The sequence below is a fragment of the Ursus americanus genome, chromosome 34, assembly GCF_024610735.1.
Source record: "Ursus americanus isolate L20-20 chromosome 34, mUrsAme1.1.p, whole genome shotgun sequence".
Classification (NCBI taxonomy): domain Eukaryota; kingdom Metazoa; phylum Chordata; class Mammalia; order Carnivora; family Ursidae; genus Ursus; species Ursus americanus.
This window is the reverse complement of record NC_142160.1, coordinates 12,246,253-12,269,265: the sequence shown is the minus strand read 5'-3', so window position 1 is coordinate 12,269,265 and position 23,013 is coordinate 12,246,253. Positions and strand designations below refer to the sequence as shown.

General features: G+C 42.6%; 1 protein-coding gene across 1 annotated transcript in view; it reads left to right on the top strand.

Moving 5' to 3' along the window:
- Nucleotides 1-23,013, top strand: part of TRPM3 (transient receptor potential cation channel subfamily M member 3) — a gene marked incomplete at its 5' end in the record, with an annotated part of 257,261 nt that overhangs the window by 43,094 nt on the left and 191,154 nt on the right. The window contains one exon of the mRNA XM_045772551.2: nt 10,169-10,243. Coding sequence (XP_045628507.2) covers nt 10,169-10,243 — 75 coding nt within the window. The remainder of the gene's footprint in view (nt 1-10,168; nt 10,244-23,013) is intronic.

Genomic DNA, 23,013 nt, shown 5'->3' with positions numbered 1-23,013 from the left:
TGAGGGCTCAAACTTATGTTCTGGAACATATCGTCAAGCCTCTGTTAACATGATTTGTTGAAGAGTAATTGATTTAAAATCTTAACCATTGCAGCAATAACCAGCAAACCCTTTTATCTTTTTCTGTGTTGTCGAAAATACATTCTATACTGTAGTTGTTCCTCCTGCCTGGAGAAACAGAGCATAATGGAGAATATGAATCTCTCTTGAGAGATTCAAGCTATTCCAGTGTCTTGGAGCAATCCTGGTGACCCAGCTAGGATTGTTGACTACTGTCTTTGGTGGAGGTGTTAGAACTTGGGCTAAATGTGAAGCAGCCCAGAATATATCTTACACTTTAAATTTTCTTCTTCTAAGCTACCATTTTATTCAAAAAGGGGATTGAAGGAAGAGGACAGAAATCAAGTTACCTTTGGGCTCTGTTTGGTTAAAATGTTACTCCTTTGTTGTTTGGATTTTATTTTAGGTTTGCCCAAATGCAAAGTTTTATTCAGACTGCATATCTAATTACATTGCCAACATCAATTTAGGTTGTAGGAAATTTCATTATGAGGCTAGAAATTTCTGACTTTGTCATCTCCATACTATAAAGTGAAATCTATGTCAGACTAAATCCAGTCTAAGGGATTATGTCCCCATGACAGTCATCACAGATAGTTTATTTTGCGATAATAATTAATGGGGGTGTCTGGGTAGGTTTAGATTTCCATAACCAATACTTTTGCTACTGCTGGGGTTTGCTTGACAGAGAATTTGATTCTCCGCATTTTCTCTGCCCCAGAGTTATGACTGACATTTGAGTGTAGCCTCATGAAGACACCAAGAGTACTTTCTCTAAAGCAGCAGCTTAAAATGGGCTTGGTATTTCTGAGTAAACAAGTGGCAGAAACGATGGCAGAATTCATAAAACATAATCACATTTGGCATTTGAAGATATTGCTATTTAGAATTCTCTAGAAAAAAACTATGTCTTATTATGCAGTCCCTAAGCCAACACACCTATTTATGTATGATTGTATGCTTACTCACCCAAACTAACAAAAATAATAATGAGAATAATGTCTTCCGACAGTACAGGATGTCATCCCTAATAAATTATGCCTTATTGTGGAAGCAAATATATCCCCTTTCCACCGAGTTATAGGATACATGAGCCACAGGAACATTCTAATGCACAGATTGAGTCAATACTGGTGAAGTCCAATTGGCTCTAAGAGATTTTATTTTAAAAATAAGCTCATCTCTATGACATGACACACATCAATTTAAAGCATTTTTTTCCCACGAAATTTCCATAATGAGAAATAAGTACTCACAACCTCATCATTGATATCCTACTTCCTTTACCACCATTTTGGATGATAATTCTTAAACATGGCTGTAGTGGTTTACAACTAGGGTGACCCTGACTCCCCTAGGAGGCATTTAAAAATATCAGGGGGCCTCGGGGTTGACACAATTTCTCGTGCTCCTGAATGACAGGAGCAAGGAGGCAGGAATGTCAATAGTCTGCCTTGGGCCGAACAGTTTCACGTGAAGACCTGCCTGGTCCAAAGGCCAGTCACATCCCTCGGGAAACACTACTCCAAGTATGTTTCCTTGAGTTTTCTTTTCGTTTGGTTGGTTGTTTTTGTTTTTGTTTTTCAAATCTTTCCAATAACCCACACCGGATTTGTCAAGGCCACACCCACGATACTCTATTTTAGTCTAAAGACATATAGAAGAGGCAGCAACAGCAAGCCAGCAGTGAGATTTAAAATCTTGAACAACCAGTGAAGACGTTGGTTTCCTAAACCAACAGCATCGGCCGGATGTCAGCCCCGGCATGCCCTTCCGATCCTAACGTCACTTGCTGTTGGGAAGTTCTTCCTTCTATCTGACTTCATTTGCTCTGAGTCTGTTCTCTCCTGGGTGAGGACCAAAGTCATTGTCTAAGTCCGAGCTCTTGGCATATCTGAAAACTGCAAATGGACTTGAGTTGACCTTTCTGCCATAATGACTAGTAGGAAGCCGTTTCTCATTTGCAGAGACATACCACCTTGCTTAACAGGCAGAACTGACTCGCAAAGTAAATCAGATCAGTATTTCCAGTTCAGCCGCACCTGCTCTGAGTACCACGACTTTATATGCTTCAGGCTCAGTGAGTCCAGAAATGTGCTTGATGCTGGGAGCTCTCCTGTCAAAGTCCTTGATACTCAGAGAAATCCTATAGTCCACAGTTATTAGCTGATGTGGGGGCAGAAGCAGAGATGGGGGTGCTTTACCCAGAGGCCCCTGGAAAGCCTACTGAGTGGAATGCATTGCACAGGGAATATTTTAATACATCAAGGTTCTAGTAGAATAAAGCGTTCAAAATTGAATACAAAGAGAACTCTAATTTTTAATCTATAAATTACTGAGAATTTTTTGGGAAGTAAGGGAGCAGTGAATGAATAAATTCATGATCTAAAACTCCATGAAGCAAAGCTTTTTAAAAATTCACATTCCATTTCTGGTGTATATTTCTCATCTCCCTGGACTCTAGTAGACCCCTTATATGTATTATTTTTTTATTGTTAAATTGTGAAGCCATCTTACCCAGAAAATTTAACATAGATTGTCAGAAGAGTACCATTGACATCCTTAATTGATTACCAACCTCCATGACACCCAAACTAACAATGTTATGCATAATAAGTGCTCAAAAAAGAGTGGCTGGCTTGGCATGAAAGAAACTTAAGTGATTTGATCCAGTCCTATTATTATAAGAAATGTACGGATTTACAACTTCAAAAAATTCCAAAAATATAGTAATGGCAGCATCATTAAAATAAGCATGTAGTTTTCCAGGAGGCTATTTTAAAGGATTATAGTCATTTATATATAAATAAATGGTGTATCCTAAGTACTACACATATTACTTATTTTATTCTTATTATGATTGTTAAGTCAGTTTCATGTCTTTGTATTTATACCAAATACCCAGAGGCTAAGCCTGAAGAGATTAACAATAGCACAGAGAGGGAGACAGGCATATGGCCAAGGAAAACTGTAATGTATGAGTGATATGAAAGGGTTTTTGTGTTTTTTTGTGTTTTTTTGTTTTGTTTTGTTTTGTTTGAGTTTTCCATTTTGGAGTATGTTAGCTATCCATACAGTAAGAGGTTAGAGTTGGCAGGAGACCATCGGGTCAATTGCCCATAGCTGGCATTGCAAACCTAGCGTGACTTTTCCCACTGAGCCTTGACTGAGCTCAGAACCATTCTGCATTCATTAGGACACAGGTACTGCTGCTCTAACAATGACTCAAAGGACTGGATGCCTAAATGAGACAGGAGTTTATTCCTTATGTACATGTTATTCTGAACAGGAGTCCAGATTTAATGTGGTGGCCTCACAGTGTTGAGGACTCAATTTCCTTCTTCCTTTTGCTCCTCCTATCCCTGCTTCATGGTCCATGGGAGCTCACCATCTCATCTACTTTCTAGCCAGAAAGCATCAGGAAAAAGGAGCAAGGGATAGTCATGCCCTTTCCCTCTAAAGTCACCATGAGGAAGTCTTGCACACCATTTGGGCTTCCATCCCATGTGGCAATATTTGGTCACACGTTCACACCTAGCTAAAAGGAGATTTGAAAATGTAGTCTTTATCCTGCACAAATATATCGGGAGCTAAAATCCCATCACTGTGAAGGAAGGAAAAAAATAGATATCGGGGTAGAGCCAGCAGTTTTTGCCATATCTTTTCAGCTTAACGTTCCGGATTGTTGTTAAGGAATGGCTGCAATTGTCACAGGAGAGAAAACTTATCTGCCACTCATAAATGAGGTATGCCTGTTATGGTTCCAGTATGTTCATTGGGGAGCCTTGTCCATAAATAGTTCCTGTGGCGCATGCTTCATACCGCGCTCTTTCACTCTCCACCTATGAGTCTTGCAGTCATGCGTAGCGGCAGAGTCCTGCACTGGCTCTGGAAATTGCAATTTCCGCTTGAAATTGGATTGAGACAAGATGTATAAAATTATATAAATTATCTTAGACCATTCTGGTTTTGTTAACTTCTTAAGTTAACTAACTCAGATAGATCCCCTAAGCCTCAAAGTAATTGCATGTGCTGTGCTATGCATAATGCATGTGCATTCCATAATGGACCCTTAATGGAGTCAAATTTTGTTGCACATCATTTGGTAACATTTTAAATCCCAAAATATGAAAAATAAATAGGAAAGATTCCGTGTTTCCATGACGCCATACTCTTGATACAAATGTTTCAAAGATAAATCCTGGAAAATAATTCTCCTGTGACGGACACATGACTAATCTTGGTGACAGGCAGGAGGATGGAGGTTGGTCAGCCTCTCGAAGCCGTAGGTTCCAACAGGACTTCAGCCCTGTTGAGAGAAAAGGACAAAGGAACGGTTTTAGGGAATAAGAGTACCCCGCCCCGCCACTGTTGAGGAAACATTTGAGGAGACCTGATGAGCAGATGAGTTTCTCAGGGATTGAAATCCTTCTTATGCTGATTATCCAATATGACATTCCTATGCTTTAATAACCCCTATGATAACTAATAATTTGGCAAAATACAGCTGAAGGGCTCTTAAAACATTTTGAATGTCAGTAAATATAGAACTGAGAGTACTTGCTGACAGTAACAGCTATAAAAAGATTAATTCATGAAACTTCTTGTAAGTTAGGGACCGAGATACACATGTCCTTGTTCGTCCAACCCTAGTTAGTTTTTCTTTTGATTTTAGCTTGTGTTTTTCAATAAAACCCCAAAGGTAGAGCTGTAGACAGCTGGAATTTCCCTTCTGTCCTGCTGAATGAATAGAGGTAGGAGGATCTAATGCTTTACAGATTTAATGAAACCACAGGCAGATGCTTTGAAAACAAACCTCACCTTTCCTCTCTGGATTCTTCATATGTGGAACTGTTACTTTCCCTTGTTTCTGCCTAGCCTAGTATTTTTTCCCTTCTTCTTTAATAATACCAAACTCAGAGCTGTCGTGACTCACCCATTCACACAAGCTAAGTGGCTCTAGAAAACAAATTTGGTGCTTAGAAGCCCCATTACAACATACTAGTTCAAAACACAAATGGCAAAGCAAATAGTTGCAACCATGACAGAGGGCTAATTTCCATAATAAACAAAGGACATCCACAAATCCAAAAGAAAAATACTATAAGAAAATGGGCAAAATGTATCAACAGGAAGATCACAGGGAAGAAAGTATAAGTTTCCTTACTCGAAATTGAAGAAACGAAAATTAAGACAATGAAATGTTTTCAACCCATCAGTTGGCAAAAAACAAAGTTTACAAATATCTGCTGTCAAGAAGCATATATAGAAATATGCATTGTGGGGCGCCTGGGTGGCTCAGTGGTTAAGCGTCTGCCTTCGGCTCAGGGCATGATCCCAGCGTTCTGAGATCGAGCCCCACATCAGGCTCCTCCACTGGGAGGCTGCTTCTTCCTCTCCCACTCCCCCTGCTTGTGTTCCCTCTCTCTCTGGCTGTCTCTCTCTCTATCAAATAAATAAATAAAATCTTAAAAAAAAAAAAAAGAAAGAAAGAAACATGCGTTGTGTGTGCAAATATGGGCACAAACTTGTTTTATTTGGAAGATGATTTGGCTACCCCTATTAAGTTTTAAATGTGCATGCCCTTTGGCCATATATTTTTACTTCTAAGAATTTATTCTAGTCATATTTTGACCCAACAATTCATGAATAAGTGACTAACTAAATTTTATATAAACGTATAGTGAAATACTCTGAAATTATAAATAATGCACTCATATGGAAAGATATCCAAGGGTATTTTTTTCTTAAGTTAAAAAGCCTGTTGTAAAACAGTACAACTGTGTGTTTATGATGACATTTATGTTTATAAAAATTTGAAAAAATATATACTTATAAAATATCTGAAAGGACACAGGTGAATAATTATCAGTCGTAGCTTCTAGGGAGTGAAACCTGAAGTGGGAAAGGTAGGATGAGAACTGATGTGTTGCATATATACCCTTTAGGTACTTCTCAGTGTTGTTTTTTACAATGAGCAAATACAGCTTTTGTAGTGGAAGGAAGGGAAAGGAAGGGAAGGGAAGAAAGAGAGGGAGGGAGGGAAGGAATGAAGGAAGGGAAGGAAGAGAAAGAGAAAGGGAGGGAGAGAAGGAGGGAGGAAGACAACCTTTGGAAGTTGTCAGCCTATCCATGTAATATATGAGTTCAGAACCTTCCTCCCTCAAGTGTATGTATATCATTCTTGACCTTTGGGTAAGGAGCCAACCCCACCATGTTTTCTCTTGCTCGCTCAACCTGCTGGCAATCCTCTGCTTCGTCTAAGACAAAAGGAAAGAGTCAGATCAGGAAACCTAAGAGAAGAGGCTAGTTAAGGACACATCATAGAAAATAATATTGTCCAATCATATATAAAGGATGTGTATAAAAACTATAAGACCAGGGTACCTGGGTGGCTCAGTCGGTTAAGCATCTGCCTTCAGCTCAGGTCATGATCTCAGGGTCCTGGGATCCAGCCCTGCATTGGGCTCCCTGCTCAACAGGGAGTCTGCGTCTCTCTCCCCTTCTGCCCCTCCCCCTACTCCTGTTCTCTCTCTCTCTCTCGCTTGCTCTCAAATAAATAAAAATTTTTTTTAAAAAATTATGAGACCAAGGTAACAGATTTGATGCCTACATTTGACAGTAGCTGAAATCAGAAGCAAAATTATCTTCCCTATTGGGACTTAGTGAGTGACAAAACAACTTAAATTTATTCCCAACCTTAGCCATAGCCAGACATCCTAGTATAATGGGGCTCCTGAAAATGTCCTACTTTTATATCTCTACTGTGAGTACAGTGCAGCGAAATTGTTCATTTTCCCTTCATTACGCTCCTGGCCACCCCAAAGTCCAGCTCCCCTCTCCCAGGGTCCTCGTCCCTGAGACGGAGCTGGGTCACACAATGGCTCATTCAACAGCTGTTGCGTGTTGGAGATCATCCGTGGTGCTCACTGTGGAGAAGTGGCTCCTACTTTGCTCGTTATCCCACTATCCCTTCAAGATGCTTCCTAGGGAGCCGAAACACAGGCTTGAAAGTTCTTCAGCTTTTCAAAATGTAGCAAAATGAGAACTCCAAATACCTGTCATTTACAATAAGTAGTGATTGCTCTGTTGCGTTTCCCCTCAACAGTATTTCTGTGGCTCTGGCAGTATTGGCTTGAGCGCCTGGAACATACAAAGCACCGCAGGGCTTGCAAGATAAATAAGGCATAGTTGTGCCCTGGAAGTGCTTAGGATTTTACAAATATGTGAACAATAACTAGTGTTTAGTTGAGTGCTATTCTAAACACTTGGCAGGAAATCATGACTGACTCCTTATGACAACCCTAGGAAGTAGGTACCATGTATTATCCCCACAGACCAAAAAGAAAACTGAGGTCAAGGGATGGCCTCAGTGTCAGACTGATAATAAGAGGCAGACCTGAGACCCTGTGTCAGAGCCCCTGCCCCCCCCCGGGGGGGGGGGCTGTTCCCGCTCAGGAAACAAAGAGCTGCATTCTAAGAAGCAGCAAGTGTTAAGTGCCCTTTAATGATATGAACTACAAGAGGCATTCAGACAAAGAGTATTTCTTGGTGGAATGTTCAAGGGGCTACGTGGCAGATGTATTTGAAGGAAGATTTTGAGGGGTGGAATGTGAGCAATGGATTGCAAGCCACGTAGGTGAAAGCTTTTAACATCCAGAAACCGAGCGCCTAGCATGTGGTCCAACTAAATTTGTTCTACTCTCATTAAATTGTTTATCCTATCTGGTTGCAGTATTTTAGCTGCAAATACAAACAAGGTCTATGTGTGAACTGAGATTTAGTTTTTAGGAAATACAAATAACAAAATCATAAGGAAAAGATATGTATGTTTCATTGTTTTCTTTTTCTAGATACGCCTCAACAGAGGGATGTAAAGATAAACTAGAGAATGATACAGGAAAACTGGGACATTATTACATATATAAAGATATACGGAGGGGGCAGATGCAAAGCTACTCATGCTTATGGATTCTGTGTAACTATATATGTACATTATCATCATATATATAAGTATATATATATTTCACCTAGTTCATTGCCTTCATTTTCCAGATAGGAAAGCCCGCTTGGAAACGGTCATGCGTCCTACCTCTTTTCATACAGTGCGTTAGCTGGTACAGAGCTTAGCTCACAGCACCACAGTTCTAGTCTACTCTCACATAGTCATAGTTTGGGAGGGACTTTTCTTACTCTATTTAACACAACACCAGGGAACTCAAATTAGGAAAGGTTCTCCATGCACCTCAGCAAGGAGTGAAAGCAGGGTACTTAGGGCATCAACCTCATTGGATGCAAAATCCTTGGTCCCCTCATTTCCCCATTTCCCCTCTTGAAACCACTTTTTCCACCGTGCCCGGAAGGGTAATCAAAGAAATAATGAGACAATTGGGGTCACAGTCAACTGACACTAGATGTCTAGACATTTCCATTTTCAACCACGCAACAATCTTCAACAAATCTGGCTAAGCTTCACTAAAATGTGATTTTAACTTGCGTTTGTTAGGGTTTGGTAACTGGAAGGAAAAAAGAAACAAACTGAAAATACCAGGGTGCCATTCATTCTGCAGGGAAGACGGAGCTAAGCCAGTTTTGTGCTTTGGTTCCATAAACAACTGCTTGTGCTAAATTTCCAGGAGGGCTTGTGCTGTCGTCTATTTGGGGCTTTGCTCAGAGTATTTAGCCAGCAGTCTAATTGTTGTGCACAATGGTAGGGCGGCCTGGGGAGGCGTGTGCTCCCAAGCTGAATTTATGTTCTCAGGAACATGCTAATTGGTAACTTTCTGGAAAATGCACAGTAGTTACTCTTGGCTTATTATTTTACAAACTATTAAGAATCCAGAGGATCCAACCCTTACATTTTGTGCTTTGAGGGATATTGCTTTGTGTTTTCCCCAGTGAGTACATTCTTAGGACAAGGCAGCCCTGCCGGGTTGTGAGCACTGAGGAATCGCCAAGCAATAGTCCGTAAAAGTGGGTAAGACCCTACTGCGTGTCTCACCAACCAGCTACTCTCTGCCCAACCACGCCCCCAGTTGACGCTGCTCTAGAAGTCTGGCTTGATCCTCGGAAGCTAGGGCCAGAAGACATAACTTGAGGATCTGCGGGCTTCCATAAATGTTATTTCTAGGGAAGGAACAAAGAGGGGCAGAAACCGCTGTTCGTGGGATTCTCCTCTGAGGCCTAGATTTGAAATGAGATACTGAATCATCCCAACCCAAGCTAACTTCTTTAGTCAATTAACAACTCCAGAGGCATGATGTTACAATTAAATTTACCTCCCAGTTTGGGATAGTGTAGCCAAATTAGTAAGGACACCTATTATAATGAAGTGGCTTTGGTGACTTTTCCTGTAGGTAGATACATACTCGCATACGTACATAGAAGGGAGGAAGCAGTAGATTTATGATATGGATAGATAATATAATATGGCTGTATCTATCTAATTAGTCACTTTCTTGGCAATGAGAGAAAGAAAAGGGTGGGAAATAGGAGAATCTTTTCAGTAAATAATATGCATGATGAGCTACACATCAGCATTAGTTCCAATTCCTCTTTAAAGGGAAAAGAAATTAAGTACATTAGCCAATGGGGGGGAAAAATATTCCTTTTTGATCAAAAGTGAGCCAATCACCTGAAAACAGGGCACATATCCCCAAAAAAACAGAAAAGTGTTTTTCAAAGGAGAGAGGGGACAATCTGGTTCTTGCTCAGTCTTGGAAGACGCAGAAACCAAATTCATAATTATTATTAGAATCACTGTAACAACAGCATTTCTTGAGGATTTACCAAGGGCTAAGCATCTTTGTAAGTACTCAACACTGATTGACCCTTTGACCACCAGAGCAGTCACCTAGGCCACAACAGAATGAGGGATGCTTCTTCCGGCAAAGGGGACGCTGATTTGAAGGACCCAAACAAGTGAAGGAGTGATGAGGCACGGTAGAGCTGGTACAGAGGGTGTTTGATGTTTTTCGAAAGTTTGAATGGGCAGCTTAGATTTCCATCACATGTATACATTTATAAATTGGGTGAGTCCGTCTGCTTTGATAAAATGTATATTCCACCATTGGGTTGTGGAAATTTCAAAGATTTTATTTTTTGACAGGATGCCTGCCGTTTTTCTCTCTTGACCCCCGCTTGTTTTATTCATTTTGGGGTAGTTGCCAATTAGACCCAATAGGTAAGTATAACTAATGGACAACGTGAATCTCCTTTTAAACCCCAACCAAGGAAATTAACCATAAAACCATTTGTTTCCTTTAAAAATTCCTAACACTATCTCTTCCTATGACTGCTGTTTTATCTCTTTCTAAGACTTCCAGCCACACTGGAGATTAGTTACTCCCTATTATTTATCATCTTAAAATCCTACATAAGACAGGGAGGAGGGAGATGAGCATTTCTTGAGGCCCTGGTATGTTCCAGGCACTATGCTAGGCATTCATATGTACTATCTCTTTTAATACTCACAGCAACCCTGCAAGGTAGGGATTATTATCTTCCCTTTTTTGTAGTTGATGAAACAGCATTTCAGAGTAATTAAGCCCTTGTTCTAAATCTAGTTAGTGGCACAGTGTGGCACAAACCAGGCTGGCGTGATTCCAGAACCTTGCTCTTTTCACCCCACATAAGGAAGCATCGTTTCATTCAAAACGACACTCCCCTGTAATCTTGTTACCTTAGAGGATTTGGGGGTCATTATTTCATTCAACAACTATTTGAACACAAACTCCATGTCACACAAGGGTTGAACATTGGTTCAGTTGGAATGCATCAGCAGCAGAACTTTGGGCAGAGGACAGTGGTTAGTGGCAAGATGGGGGAGGAATTTACAGGAGCAGCAATGAGGAGGAAGTAGGGCAGGCTGGTGGCATGCAGGGTGGAGTGAAGAGGAACAGAGAAGCTCCTGATCGTGTATCCATGGCTACAGTCTTTCTTCATGTGACTCGTGGACTTCCCTTTGTCATCCTATGCCTGAGAATATATGAAGGAGGCTGGGAAGGCAAAGGGACGTTCAATTGTCATCACTGGCATCTTTTTTGATCATTGCACCATCTTCAAATGCATTGGGGTAACCATGACATGAAAATTTCCATCATTGAGCCCATAACTGTTTCATGAGATCAGTAACAGTTCTGTGGGTTAAGGGTCATAGCAGAACTTCATCCAGGGAGACCTGAAGTAAGAAGTAATGAATTTATATTCCCGTATGCTGACAACCCTGGGTTCAAAGCACATGACTTGAAAAGGATGTTAAACTTCCTCTGGGCAGGTGTCATGTATGTCAGGGACGTTTCATTGCCTTCCATGGATGCTCTAACCTGTTCAGCCTAATCATTCGGACTTTCTGCTACCTGTAGGCTCAACCAATCAAGTAAAAGACTATGCAGAATACAAATATCAGATTCATGATCAGTTAACCTTGGGCTCCGATGACCTGCCATTTTTCAGATGCTCTCAGCGAAGGTGATGTTTGAAGTTCTCTCTACCTTTTAAAGAATTTTTCCTCTAAAAGAATAGGTTGTGTGACAGAGACAATGCAGTGTAAACATCTGCCCTCTCTTCATCTTTAAAATGGCCTGATACAAGTTGGCTATCACTGAAATGTTTGTCATGCTTGGTACTAAAGTCACTTTGTCAATCGAGACAATAACAGAGTCAAAAGAATAATGTCGGGGGAGGAGAACTAACGTTAGTGGAACCTGTTTCTAGGTAGCTGCCTATCTTGTTTATCTGACTCATTTTCCAATTCAAGCTAGGAGCCCTTTTTCTCTTCGGAAAGCGCTCCTTTATGCATTAGAATGACTTGTTCAGGGACCGGGGCAGTTCCTGTACACAAATGAGTCCAACTGGGGAACTCTCCACCATTCTGATAAGATCTCTTAGGTTCTTTTACATTCGGGGAAGCACACTGAGATCTCTTTTCTGATTAGAAAAGATCTGGGTTGCAAATATTTGGCATTTTGGTCTCAATGTTGTTGGTCAGATCTAATAGGTTACTCTCATGATAACATAGACCTTCTTATTGTGACCCAACCTCTTCCTGGTTTCACTGCTAAAGGAAAGTCTTTCCGTATCTTTTCATCTGTTGTTTTTCTAGTTTCTCCTTCCATGGTGCATGTGGATCTTCTGCTCCACCATAGCAAGCTACTTGCAGTTTCCCGCAAATGACACAATGACATACCTTGTCAGATGTGTTTTCCTCCTGTTTTGACATTTGTTGAAATTCCAACCTCTTCCAACTCTAGTTATTGACAGGAACCTACATTCCAAGCCTCAGCTTGAAAATCTTCTTTTCTGTGAAATCTTATCATGACAGACACACACACGCACACTGTGATTCTTGTAGGCTCAATTATTTACCCCATCATTCCTATTGCCACAGTGCCCTGTGTAAGCCTCTGTGTCAGAGGCACCATCTCTTCTGGCAGAGGGCTTGCCTGCCTGCCCGCCCTGCCCCTCTGTCACCAGTAGATTGTGAGCTCCTTGAGAGCAGAGCCTGAGTCTTACTTATTGTCATCCGGCGACCCTAGCACAGTGCCTGGTACATGCAGGTAGGTGCTCAATAAATGTTTATTGTAAACATCAATCCATGTTTTTCTGGCCTTATTTTTAGCTCTGGTTTCCAGCCTGACATAAAAATGTAGTAGAGGCGCTTAGATGTTGAAAGCTACGAAGGAAGGACACATAATAAAGCAGTAACACAGAGACAGACTCAGGGAAGAGAAACAAATAGGAACATGTACAGGCAAAGACCATCGTGAATACTGCCGACTGTCCTAGGCATGAAAGCGTTTATCCTGGGAATTTGTGTTCCTGTTGACTCGTGATTCTTGTTAAATCCTTGTTATCGTGTGAACTTAGAGAGTCGAAGGATGTGTATTTTTTGTAGCAGCCGTCACCACCGTGGCTTCATTATTTCCATTCACACAGAAAAAGAAATAAGTATTGATTTCTCCCCACTTCTTTTTTTTTTTAAGATTTTTTTTTTTTTTTTTTTTTTTTTTTTGGACAGAGATAGAGACAGCCAGCGAGAGAGGGAACACAAGCAGGGGGAGTGGGAGAGGAAGAAGCAGGCTCACAGCAGAAGAGCCTGATGTGGGGCTCGATGCCATAACGCTGGGATCACGCCCTGAGCCGAAGGCAGACGCTTAACCGCTGTGCCACCAGGCGCCCCCCCCCCCACTTCTTTACAGTGATCATTGCCCGTGGCTGCTCTTCCGTCTAGATTAGGGTCAACCATTCAGTAGAAACGCATAGCTAACTTTAGAAAGTTAGGCAAACATGAACTAATGGCAGAACTTGTGCTGACCAAGTCCTTTCTTGCTGTAATAAACGATTTTACAGTGGGATATATTTAGAGAGGATAAGGGGTCTCGTTCTCTAGGGGTCTAAAAAAAAGGAGGGGGGGTGCTGAGATTGTAATTTGCTTGTAAAGCCAGGGAATTTGTCCTAGGACCCCACCAGCCCCTTCCAAGAATTTAAAATAATCTGCCTCTCCCTTCAAATATTATCTGAATCATTTCAAACCATTGAAACTGATGGCTACGAAAGTGAAGTTGATTTCACATAGGCTTGAAAAGTGTCCAGAAATAGGGATCCCAAGGTGTCAGTAATAAAATTATCAGAGATTATAACAGAATACAAATCTTTTAACCTCGAACCCTCAGCGAAAGATCTTAACCCCTAAGGAAAAAGAAAAAAAGGAAAATAGAGATGTTATGCCCTAATACCAGCCAAATAGGCAAATGGTTGATTTTTTTTCTTTTCTTTTTTGGCCTCCAGAGCTGAAACAAACAGGCAGCTCTTCCCCTCAATGAACAGGCTGGCCCTGTTCCGTGAGGACGCCAGATTTCAAAAGCTGCTTGGAGTTCCACATGCCACGGCCCTGCAGGCAAACACTGAGGTCCTAAATCTCAGGCAGAGGAATCAACAGCTCTTGTTGGCTAATGAGCCTTGGCGTCTTGGCGTCTTGGCATCCGCATGGGGTTCTGTGGGCAATTCCTGCTGGAGTGAGGGAGGATGAAAAAAAACAGGTGCACCTTTGCTCAACCAGAGGAGTGAGAATTGAAGAGTCAGGCTTTCTGGTCATCAAACAAATCTGAGCTGAACCTCTCCTCATTAGCAGCATTTTTCCATCCAGAGGGAGAACACAGGAAGTGGGGACCGACTTGGGTGCACATCAGAATTTATTAGGAAATCATGGGGGAGATTCTGAAAGAGACAATTAAGCATGGCGTGCCCACATGGGGAGTTGGGGGAGAGGTAGAAAGTTCTCCTCACCCTTGTATTTCCATCCCTAGATTCGGTTTTCATGGCATGCGCTGAGCAGGATCTGTCTAGTTCTGTTGACTTACTTGTTCCCGTTATTCAAGTAATAAGAACCATTGTAGTGAGTATGAATTATGCTTCATAACCTTAGTAGGTCTGTAGGAAACGTCACATAATAAAAATTTTCCTTAATTCAAATAAATCCAATTCCAAGCCCTCTTTCCATCTAGTTTTGGTGAATTTAATCTCAATCTTTATTATTTCTCTCTCTGCTTCCCCCCTCACTCTCTCTCTCCTCCCTCAGTCCCCTCTTCCACCTCTTCCCTTCTCCCCCCTCCTTTCCTGTCTTCTCCCTCTCTCCCCTCCTGCCTGCTCTCTCTCTCAGTCTTATAGTGTACCTGGGAAAGTAGGAAGGGGCCTCTTAATTTCCCTTAGCCAAGGTAACCGTTGCTGCCATGGTCCAGCCTGCATGGTCCCTCCCAGGCCAGGCAGAAGACTCTGGAGCTCCGGTGCTGAGCAGAGTCCCAGGGTGCATTTCTTGGCAGTCCCCCTCAGGCCAGGGGTCCATGCTCATCGCACCATCCTGGAGCTTGCATTTGGGTGGAAGGAAACAGGAAATAAATAAGTAAAACATGTAGTATATTGTATGGTGCTAAATGTTAGGGAGAGAAGTAAGGCAGAGAAGCCAAAAAAGGGAGTGCAAGGAAGGGGCTACAATTTTAAACAGAGTGGTGGAGAAGGCCTCACTGGAAAGGAGACATTTGAGTGAAACCTTAGGAAGTGAGGGAGCGAGTTATGGAACATCTTGGGGAAGACCATTTCTGGCACGGCAATGAAAAGGCACTGAAGCGGGAATGTGGGCAACACGATTGGAGAGCATCAGGAGGCCTGAGTGGCCATGTGGACAGAACAGGGAGGAGGGGAGCAGGAAAGGAATCTGGGGAAGGAACAAGGGCCAGATCCAGTGAGGAGGGTAAGAACTTTGACTTCTGAGTTCGCCCTGTATGAAATAGTAGCTTGCAGAGTTTTGAGCAAAGGAATAAGTGTTCTTGTATGTTTCAACAGCATCACCTTACCTACTGAGTTGAGTAGGCTATACAGGGAGTGGGTGTGAAAGCCACCAGTCAAGAGACCATGGCAATAATCTAGGCAAGAGCTGGCGGTGCTTAAACTAGGGGTGGTAGCAGTTGAGGAGGAGAGAAGTGTATTATTCAGCTTATAATTTGAAGGCAGAGCAGGAAGACTTACCATTAAATTAGATACAAGTTGTGAAAGGGAAAAGGTGAGTCTAGGATGACTCCAGGTTGGGGGGGTGCTGCCCAGCTAGAAGAATGCGTTGCTATTTATTCAGATGAAGAAGACCATGGGGATGGAGATGGCAGGTATGAGGCAATATCAGGAGTTTACCTTTGGGCATATCTGATCTGAGACATCTCACAGCCCATGTGGTGATGTCGAGAGGATCGTGGTTGTGCGAGACTAAAGTTCAGTGGAGATATTCAGTCTGGAGATGTAAATATGGAAGTTCTCTGTGTGTAGCGGGTGTATGAAACCATGTGGGTGGGTGGGATCATCCAGGGAGTGTGTGAGGAGAGGAGAGAGGGAACAGCAGAGGACCAGGAGCTGATTCCTCAGAGAGTCCATCTACCAGAGGTCAGGGAGGTGAGAAGGGACCAGCAAAGATGAAGGAGGAGGAGCTAGCAAGGTAAGGAGAAGGAGCTGTTTGGGAGCCAAGTGAAGAACATATTTCCAAGGGGAAGAAATGGCCAACTGGGTCAAGTCAGAAGAGATGTGGGAACTGACCATCAGGGAGGTTGTGAGTCCCTTCTTCCTGTCTCATCTGCTCCCACTTCTCCCCATCAGAGACACTCGCCTTCTCCTCTTCCTCTTCAAGACATGAGTGAGCTTAGGTTCTTAACAAAAGCCATTCAGTGAGTTCACCCTCAGGCCAGCAATGCCAACTTTCCCTGAGGAAAGACAGCCCAGTGGGCCCTTTTGGAAATAAGGAGAAAGAGAAACAAATGGAAAACAAAATATGAATTAATTCGTAACCCAACAAATGATCCTGCTACACTGAAATGGATCACTTCTAGGCAAAGTACCAAGAAGAGAATACATTTGATACAGGTAAATAATATTCAGCGGTACAGTGAAACCCTTACTGAAATAGGATGAAGCAGGAAGCCAGTCATCTTTAAACAGTTTGTTCTAGGGGCTGAACAGCAAGTACAGTACTTATCTTCCAGTAAGGGCCGTGTTCTATCATTCGTGTACTACTGAACTGGATGCCACTGCTTGGCTTACATGGTCAGCTTTCCAACTTGGTTAGTTTCTCATTGATCATAGACATACTCGGGCTTGGCCAACTAACAGATTGTCTCCTAGGAATCATTTTTATCACATTAGGTAGACCCAAAGGTTGACAAACTACTGCCCGTGGGCGAAATCCAGCATGCCATCTGTCTTTGTGAATAAAGCTTTATTGGAACATGGGCACGTCCGTGCTCATTCTTTTGTGTGTACTGTGTGTCTGTGGCTACCCTCATGCAACAGTGGCAGAGTTGAGGACTTACAACAGAGGCTGTCTGGCCTGCAAAGCTGAAAATACTCTCTGGCCTTTGGCGGAAAAAGTTTGCTGACTCCTTGTTTGGACTTTAAAATAGATTCCTGGAAACATAACATGGGTGTTTCAGTTCTACTCCATGGGCTCTCACCTTAAGTTACTGCAAGGGACACATCTTTTTTTTTTTTTAAAGATTTTATTTATTTATTTGACAGAGAGAGACAGCCAGCGAGACAGGGAACACAAGCAGGGGGAATGGGAGAGGAAGAAGCAGGCTCCCAGCGGAGGAGCCTGATGCGGGGCTCGATCCCAGATCGCTGGGATCACGCCCTGAGCCGAAGGCAGACGCTTAACAACTGCGCCACCCAGGCGCCCCTGCAAGGGACACATCTTAGATTTCCCTTCTTTTCATAGATGGAAGTGTCCTCTACTTACAGCTTAATGCTGGGGCGGTGTTTCTCAAAGTGTAGTCTGTGGACCAGCAGTGATAGCATCACTTGGGAACTTGTTAGAAATGCACGTTCTCAAGTCCCATTTTAGACCTACTTAGAGGCTTTGGGTGGGGTGGGGGGAGGGGAGCAGCAGGGTGTGCTTTACCTGCTCCCCAGGAGATTCTGATGCATGCTACACTCAAGAGCCGTGTACTAGAGCAGACACTGATCAGAAGATCTAAGAGCTTGAAACGGGCGTTTCTACACACCCCTCCCGGTGATAATTTTCAATGCACGAACTAGTTCTTTATACATTAGCATTAGGGTTTTAAGAACAGTCCTTCGAGGGCCACTTTCTTATATATAACATTAGGGTCGTGCCCTTTCTAGAACGATGGTATTACCACTTACTATTCAGTCAAACAATTCTTGGTGGCAGAGTAGGAATAAGCCCAGTGGCTGTTTCACACCAACATGATAAAGTAGGATAATGAGTGAGTGATTAAGGACCCAAAGTACCACTGGATGCCCCTGGGCCATGACTGTTTGCTGATTTGTCATCCCGGCACTCCAATGTGTTTAAGTGATAGAATGTAATGAGGCATTTATTTATAAGGGAGAAAAGTAGAAGGGATTTATTTTCGGCACCATCAAGGATATGCTAGAATGAGAAAAACTTTAAATCGGTATTTTCCCCCTACAGGATTTATGCAGGTGCTGCCGGATTGTAGATGCTATTTTCCTTTGCTTAATGATCTAATCCTTCCCTGGATCTCATCCCTCCGAGTACCTAACAGGAAGGAATATCTCTGATAATGAATAGCTGTGGTTTAGAAGGAGCTGGAAGCCTAATCCCAGGGAATCAGAGAGGGGTCATAGTGAGTCTTGGCCTTATTAAGCCGCGAAGAGATGCAGCAAAGGAACAGCGAGCAGACTCGGGCCCTTTCCTGAATATCTGAGGGTGGCATCCATGTTTAAAATCTTGCACAAATGAGTTTGAGATGCTAAGACCTGAGAAATGTAGAGTGATCCTATGTACTGGTTTGTCCCGGACCAGATAGTTCCGACTTATACCCGTCATCTCACAAAAACTACTAATGATTGATGATCCTTTCGCTTGCAAACGTGTCCTGGATTTGTACATTAATCATCTGGTCACCTCAGTGAGACACAACCCCAAAGAGTACAGCGTGCAGACTCTGCATTTCCTAACAGGCCCCTGTTTGAAGTCCAGTTCAGATAGGCAATTTACTCTCTATGCCTCAGTTTATTTAACCCTAAAATGGGGATGATAATATCTCTATCATAGGGTTGTTGAGCAGACTCAGTAAGCCAGTGCACCCTGCCTTGCTGTTGCCCGTACCTGGTAGGTGCTCAGCAACTGCTCCTTCCCCGAAAAGAAAAAGAAACTGTCTTCAGCCATTTGACTGAGCAGACTTCACTACATGAGATCATTCACCACAACCCAGAAATTCATAAGCGACCTTGTTTGGGCTCCATTTGTAACTAGGCTTTTTTAGCATTGTTTCCTTTTGAGGAGCTATAAAAACATAAATAAAAAATTGTCTTTCAGAGAAGGACATATTTGCACTTGAAAAATAATTTCACGTTCACAGGTTTGAACCAGAGGCTCAAGTTTGTTAGATGCTCTGCTGCGAAGTAAAGGCCAGAAAGAGAAATGACAGTATTATAATTCATGGTGTTGGAGCTTGAGAAAGCCCAATAAATTATAGTTCACCCTTGATGGGACAAGATTGAAACTGACTGAGAGTTGGACACCAGAGTCAGGCAGATGGAGATCAAAATATCATTTTTATTAATGGTGAAGTTGTTGGAAATAATGACTTAGTCTGAGGGCCAAATGGGTTTGCCTACTCACTTCAGCCTCCAGACAGCCAACCAGAGAAGAAATTTGTGTCTACAAAAGACACCTTTACTAACAGCGCTGAATGGCACTGGTCCGTGGAGGAAAAGGAAGAAAGAAGCTAAATTCTCTTTAGTGGGAGACTTTGAGTAGATTTATTCTATCTACCCGGGAAACATGGATAGTCACCACCAATCAATTTTATATATGGAGAAGAGTAAGGGAAGAACAAGGGGCTAGATGTGTTACCCTAATAGACCTCCGTCCACAGAGAACCTTGAGACCAGGGCAAAGAAGGTTCCTCGTGACGTCGTCATTCATATTTCTCACTGAGCATTTAGTCATGGTAACGATTTGATTAGACTTGACACACTGTCTTTTAGAAAAGATGCCAAGATAATCAAAAATTTATCATTTCTCCCAGCTGCTGGTCTGAAATTGGACTAAATGCCATTACTAGCTCCCAAATAATCAGAACACTTCCTTTGTCTCATATATGATAGGGCAGTCGGTTATTTTAATAACCTTGGTGGTGAGTGAAGGTCACTCCTAGCCTGCAGCACCTTAACTGGTGAATCAGATCAATCACCTCAGAGGGAACAGAATTCGGTTGCCATGGACGGCACTGGAGGAGATAATGCTAAGTGAAATAAGTCAAGCAGAGAAAGACAACTATCATATGATTTCTCTCATCTATGGAACATAAGAACTAGGATGATCAGTAGGGGAAGAAAGGGATAAAGAAAGGGGGGGTAATCAGAAGGGGGAATGAAACATGAGAGACTATGGACTATGAGAAACAAACTGAGGACTTCAGAGGGGAGGGGGGTGGGGGAATGGGATAGACCGGTGATGGGTAGTAAGGAGGGCACGTATTGCATGGTGCACTGGGTGTTATACACAACTAATGAATCATCGAGCCTTACATCGGAAACCGGGGATGTACTGTATGGTGACTAACATAATATAATAAAAAATCATTAAAAAAAAAAAAAAAAAAAAGAATTCGGTTGCCATTTCAGTCATGTAGTTCCCTATTCATTTCATCTGGAGGAAGTAGTAGCCTGCGTGGATATCGTTCCAACAAAGGGAAGAATGTAAACCTTCATTTACGTCTTTCCCCCTCCATAGCCAAGACACCTCGTCACTCCAACTGGGTCCAATTCTGAGAAACAATGAGCCTTCGATTTAAAAGTACAAGACAGCTGAACTGAAATTGGCTCTTTGAGCCACTAAGAATCTGGACTCGTCCAGACCTAATCCAAATGGACAAGTGAAGTGTGAGCATGCACCCTGGGTGACTCAGCATCTTCTTCTCTAGGTCTCTGACTACTGCTGAGTCCCATTAGTTAAGGCCTATGAAAGGCCAGCATGAGGCCACTTTTAAGCCATTTATGGCTATCATCTCTACTGTCAGCAGGACCCATCAATAGTTCTGAGATATGGCACTCAGTCCCTTTATAACCACCAACTTATTCCCGTCCCTTCAGCTGTGCTAGTCCCAAGGTCTAGACCCCAGACATTGTGCATTTTAATTTTGTTTTATTTCACAAGTATTTAAACTAACTTCTGTGGATGTTGCCTAAGAGGAATGGGGGATGGGGGTTCCATGCCAAGAAACTTAAAATCCAGTGAATAAAGCTTTCATTAAAGCAAGACAGAATAACTGCCAAAAGATATGTAAAAGAAAAACAAATCAACAATGGACTACAAAGGGATGAATGATTAGTACTACCCAAGGGAGCTAGGAAGTGCCTCAGGAATTAGTAACATTTGAACTGGACTTTGAAGACGGAGTTGGGGGTCTCTGAGAGACCACAATAAATAGCACCTGTCTTCCTCATCCAAATTCTGAACAATTTGAGAAATAAAAAAAGTACTTGATGGGACTCAAAATATCAGTTTTTGTTGTTGGGCAAGTTAGCAGGCATGACTTTAAGTATGTTGCTCAAGTGGGCTTCGTGGCTCCCCCAAATCAGGCAGCAGCCCACAAGGAGCCTTCATCCTCCACCCCAGCACACACAGCTTTAGGCGCAGGGCCCCTGGAGAAGCTGGAAGACCTCATTCTTCCTCATGAAACCAGGAGTGGGGAGAGAGATTCCCCTCTGAAAATTAGGATGGCTAGGAATCCTAGATGGCGGATCATGACAATAGTCTGACAAGACCAGAATTGGGGTGAACAGAGGGTTCTGAGGAGAGATGAGGCTGCAGATGGAGGCTGGGCCAGAACATGGGGAGCCTTGCCTGTCACGTGAAAGGTGTGGGCTTTTGTCTATAAGCAGCAGGAACCCACTAACGACGGCTACAGAGAAAATTGTGTTTATGATGGTAACTAGCTGGTGGTGATTTGCTGTGGACGCAGGGAAATCAGGAAGCACTTCTAGTAGGCCACAGGAACGAGCATACCAAAGAGCATAGACACGGGCATTTGGAATAATTCCTGATTTCATGAGAATTTAAATCAGATCTCAGTGCCCTGGAACTCGGGCCAATTGATTGAGGGGAAATTGCTTGTGTCAGAAAACATCTAAAACTTTCTGTGGAAACGATTACATTGTCATTTAACCTGTAAGAACTCAGGAGATACTTGATGGTAATGCAGTGCCCGGCCTTCCGGCCTTCCTTCTGTGTTCCCCAAGTTTTAGTGAGCGTCTACCCCGTGTAGAGCAGTGTATGGTGTGCAGGGAATATGAAAACAAACCCACCTAATAGAGAGAAGAGGTGCCCAGACCTGTCGTTAATGAGATAAAACTTCAGGATGAAAGGTGCAATGGGAATGTTTTCATTTATAGCAAAGTGATTGATGGACAAATTTATAAAATATATCCATGGCATAGGCCTTTAAAAAAACAAATGCTACGAGGAAACACAAATGAGATCTGCCCAGTGGGGTAAGAAGGGAAGGGGCTCAGGAAGACTTGTCTTTGGACCTGAGAACTGCAGGATGAGTATGAGTTCCTCACAGAGAATAAGTCAAGAATATTCCTTAAGGAGAGAAAAGACCTTTTCACGGGCAGGAAGAAGTAATTGCAGCCTGTCCCCACTAATACAAAGGGGGTTTTTTTTTTGGAAGGGCAAATTAATACACATGCCACCATTTTGCCATTACCTGCAACATTTCTCTTTCCTACTGTCTCCCTCTCCTCCCACCTCTGTCCTGCCCTGGGGGCTGTGTCTTTCCATGTTTTGTTCAATCCATAATTCCCTGGGCTGCTCTACTGCCTGCTAATTCCACCAAGAAGCCAAAGGAGCTTGAATGGGCTGTGGACCTAGATCCTGGCGCATTTATAGGGGAGGATAAGCAAAGCATTAGAAAGTAAAATGAGTTAGAACCACTCTGATCACCTTACATTTGAGAAGGCAAGGGATGCCTTTTGATGTGGGTTTTGAGCGGAGTAGAAACTAAGAAGACTCTAGCTTTGTTTGGGAGGGTTTTCTTGTAGACTTAAATCAATTACATTAAAACAGCCTGCAAACAATGGCCTCAAAGAAAATGCTGGCTCTTTCCTTTTATGAAAGTAATACTTGCACCACAGCCCCTGGGATTGGCTGTTCCCTTTCTATTGGAACGATTCACCCAGAATGTTACTTGGATGTCCTGGTAACATGCAAACATTAATAGCAGGATATTTCAATCAGAGCTGGCCATAAGGGAATGACTGTTCCCCATTGACTAAGTCAAAGGCCAAGTTACTTTATTAGCATATAATATACTTGGAGTCGGTTTATGGGTTTTGTTATTTGGCGTTTACATCTTTGTCCAACCCACAGAACTCAAAAGGCTTTCCAAGCTGGTCGAAGCCCTGAGGAGAGGCCCAGGG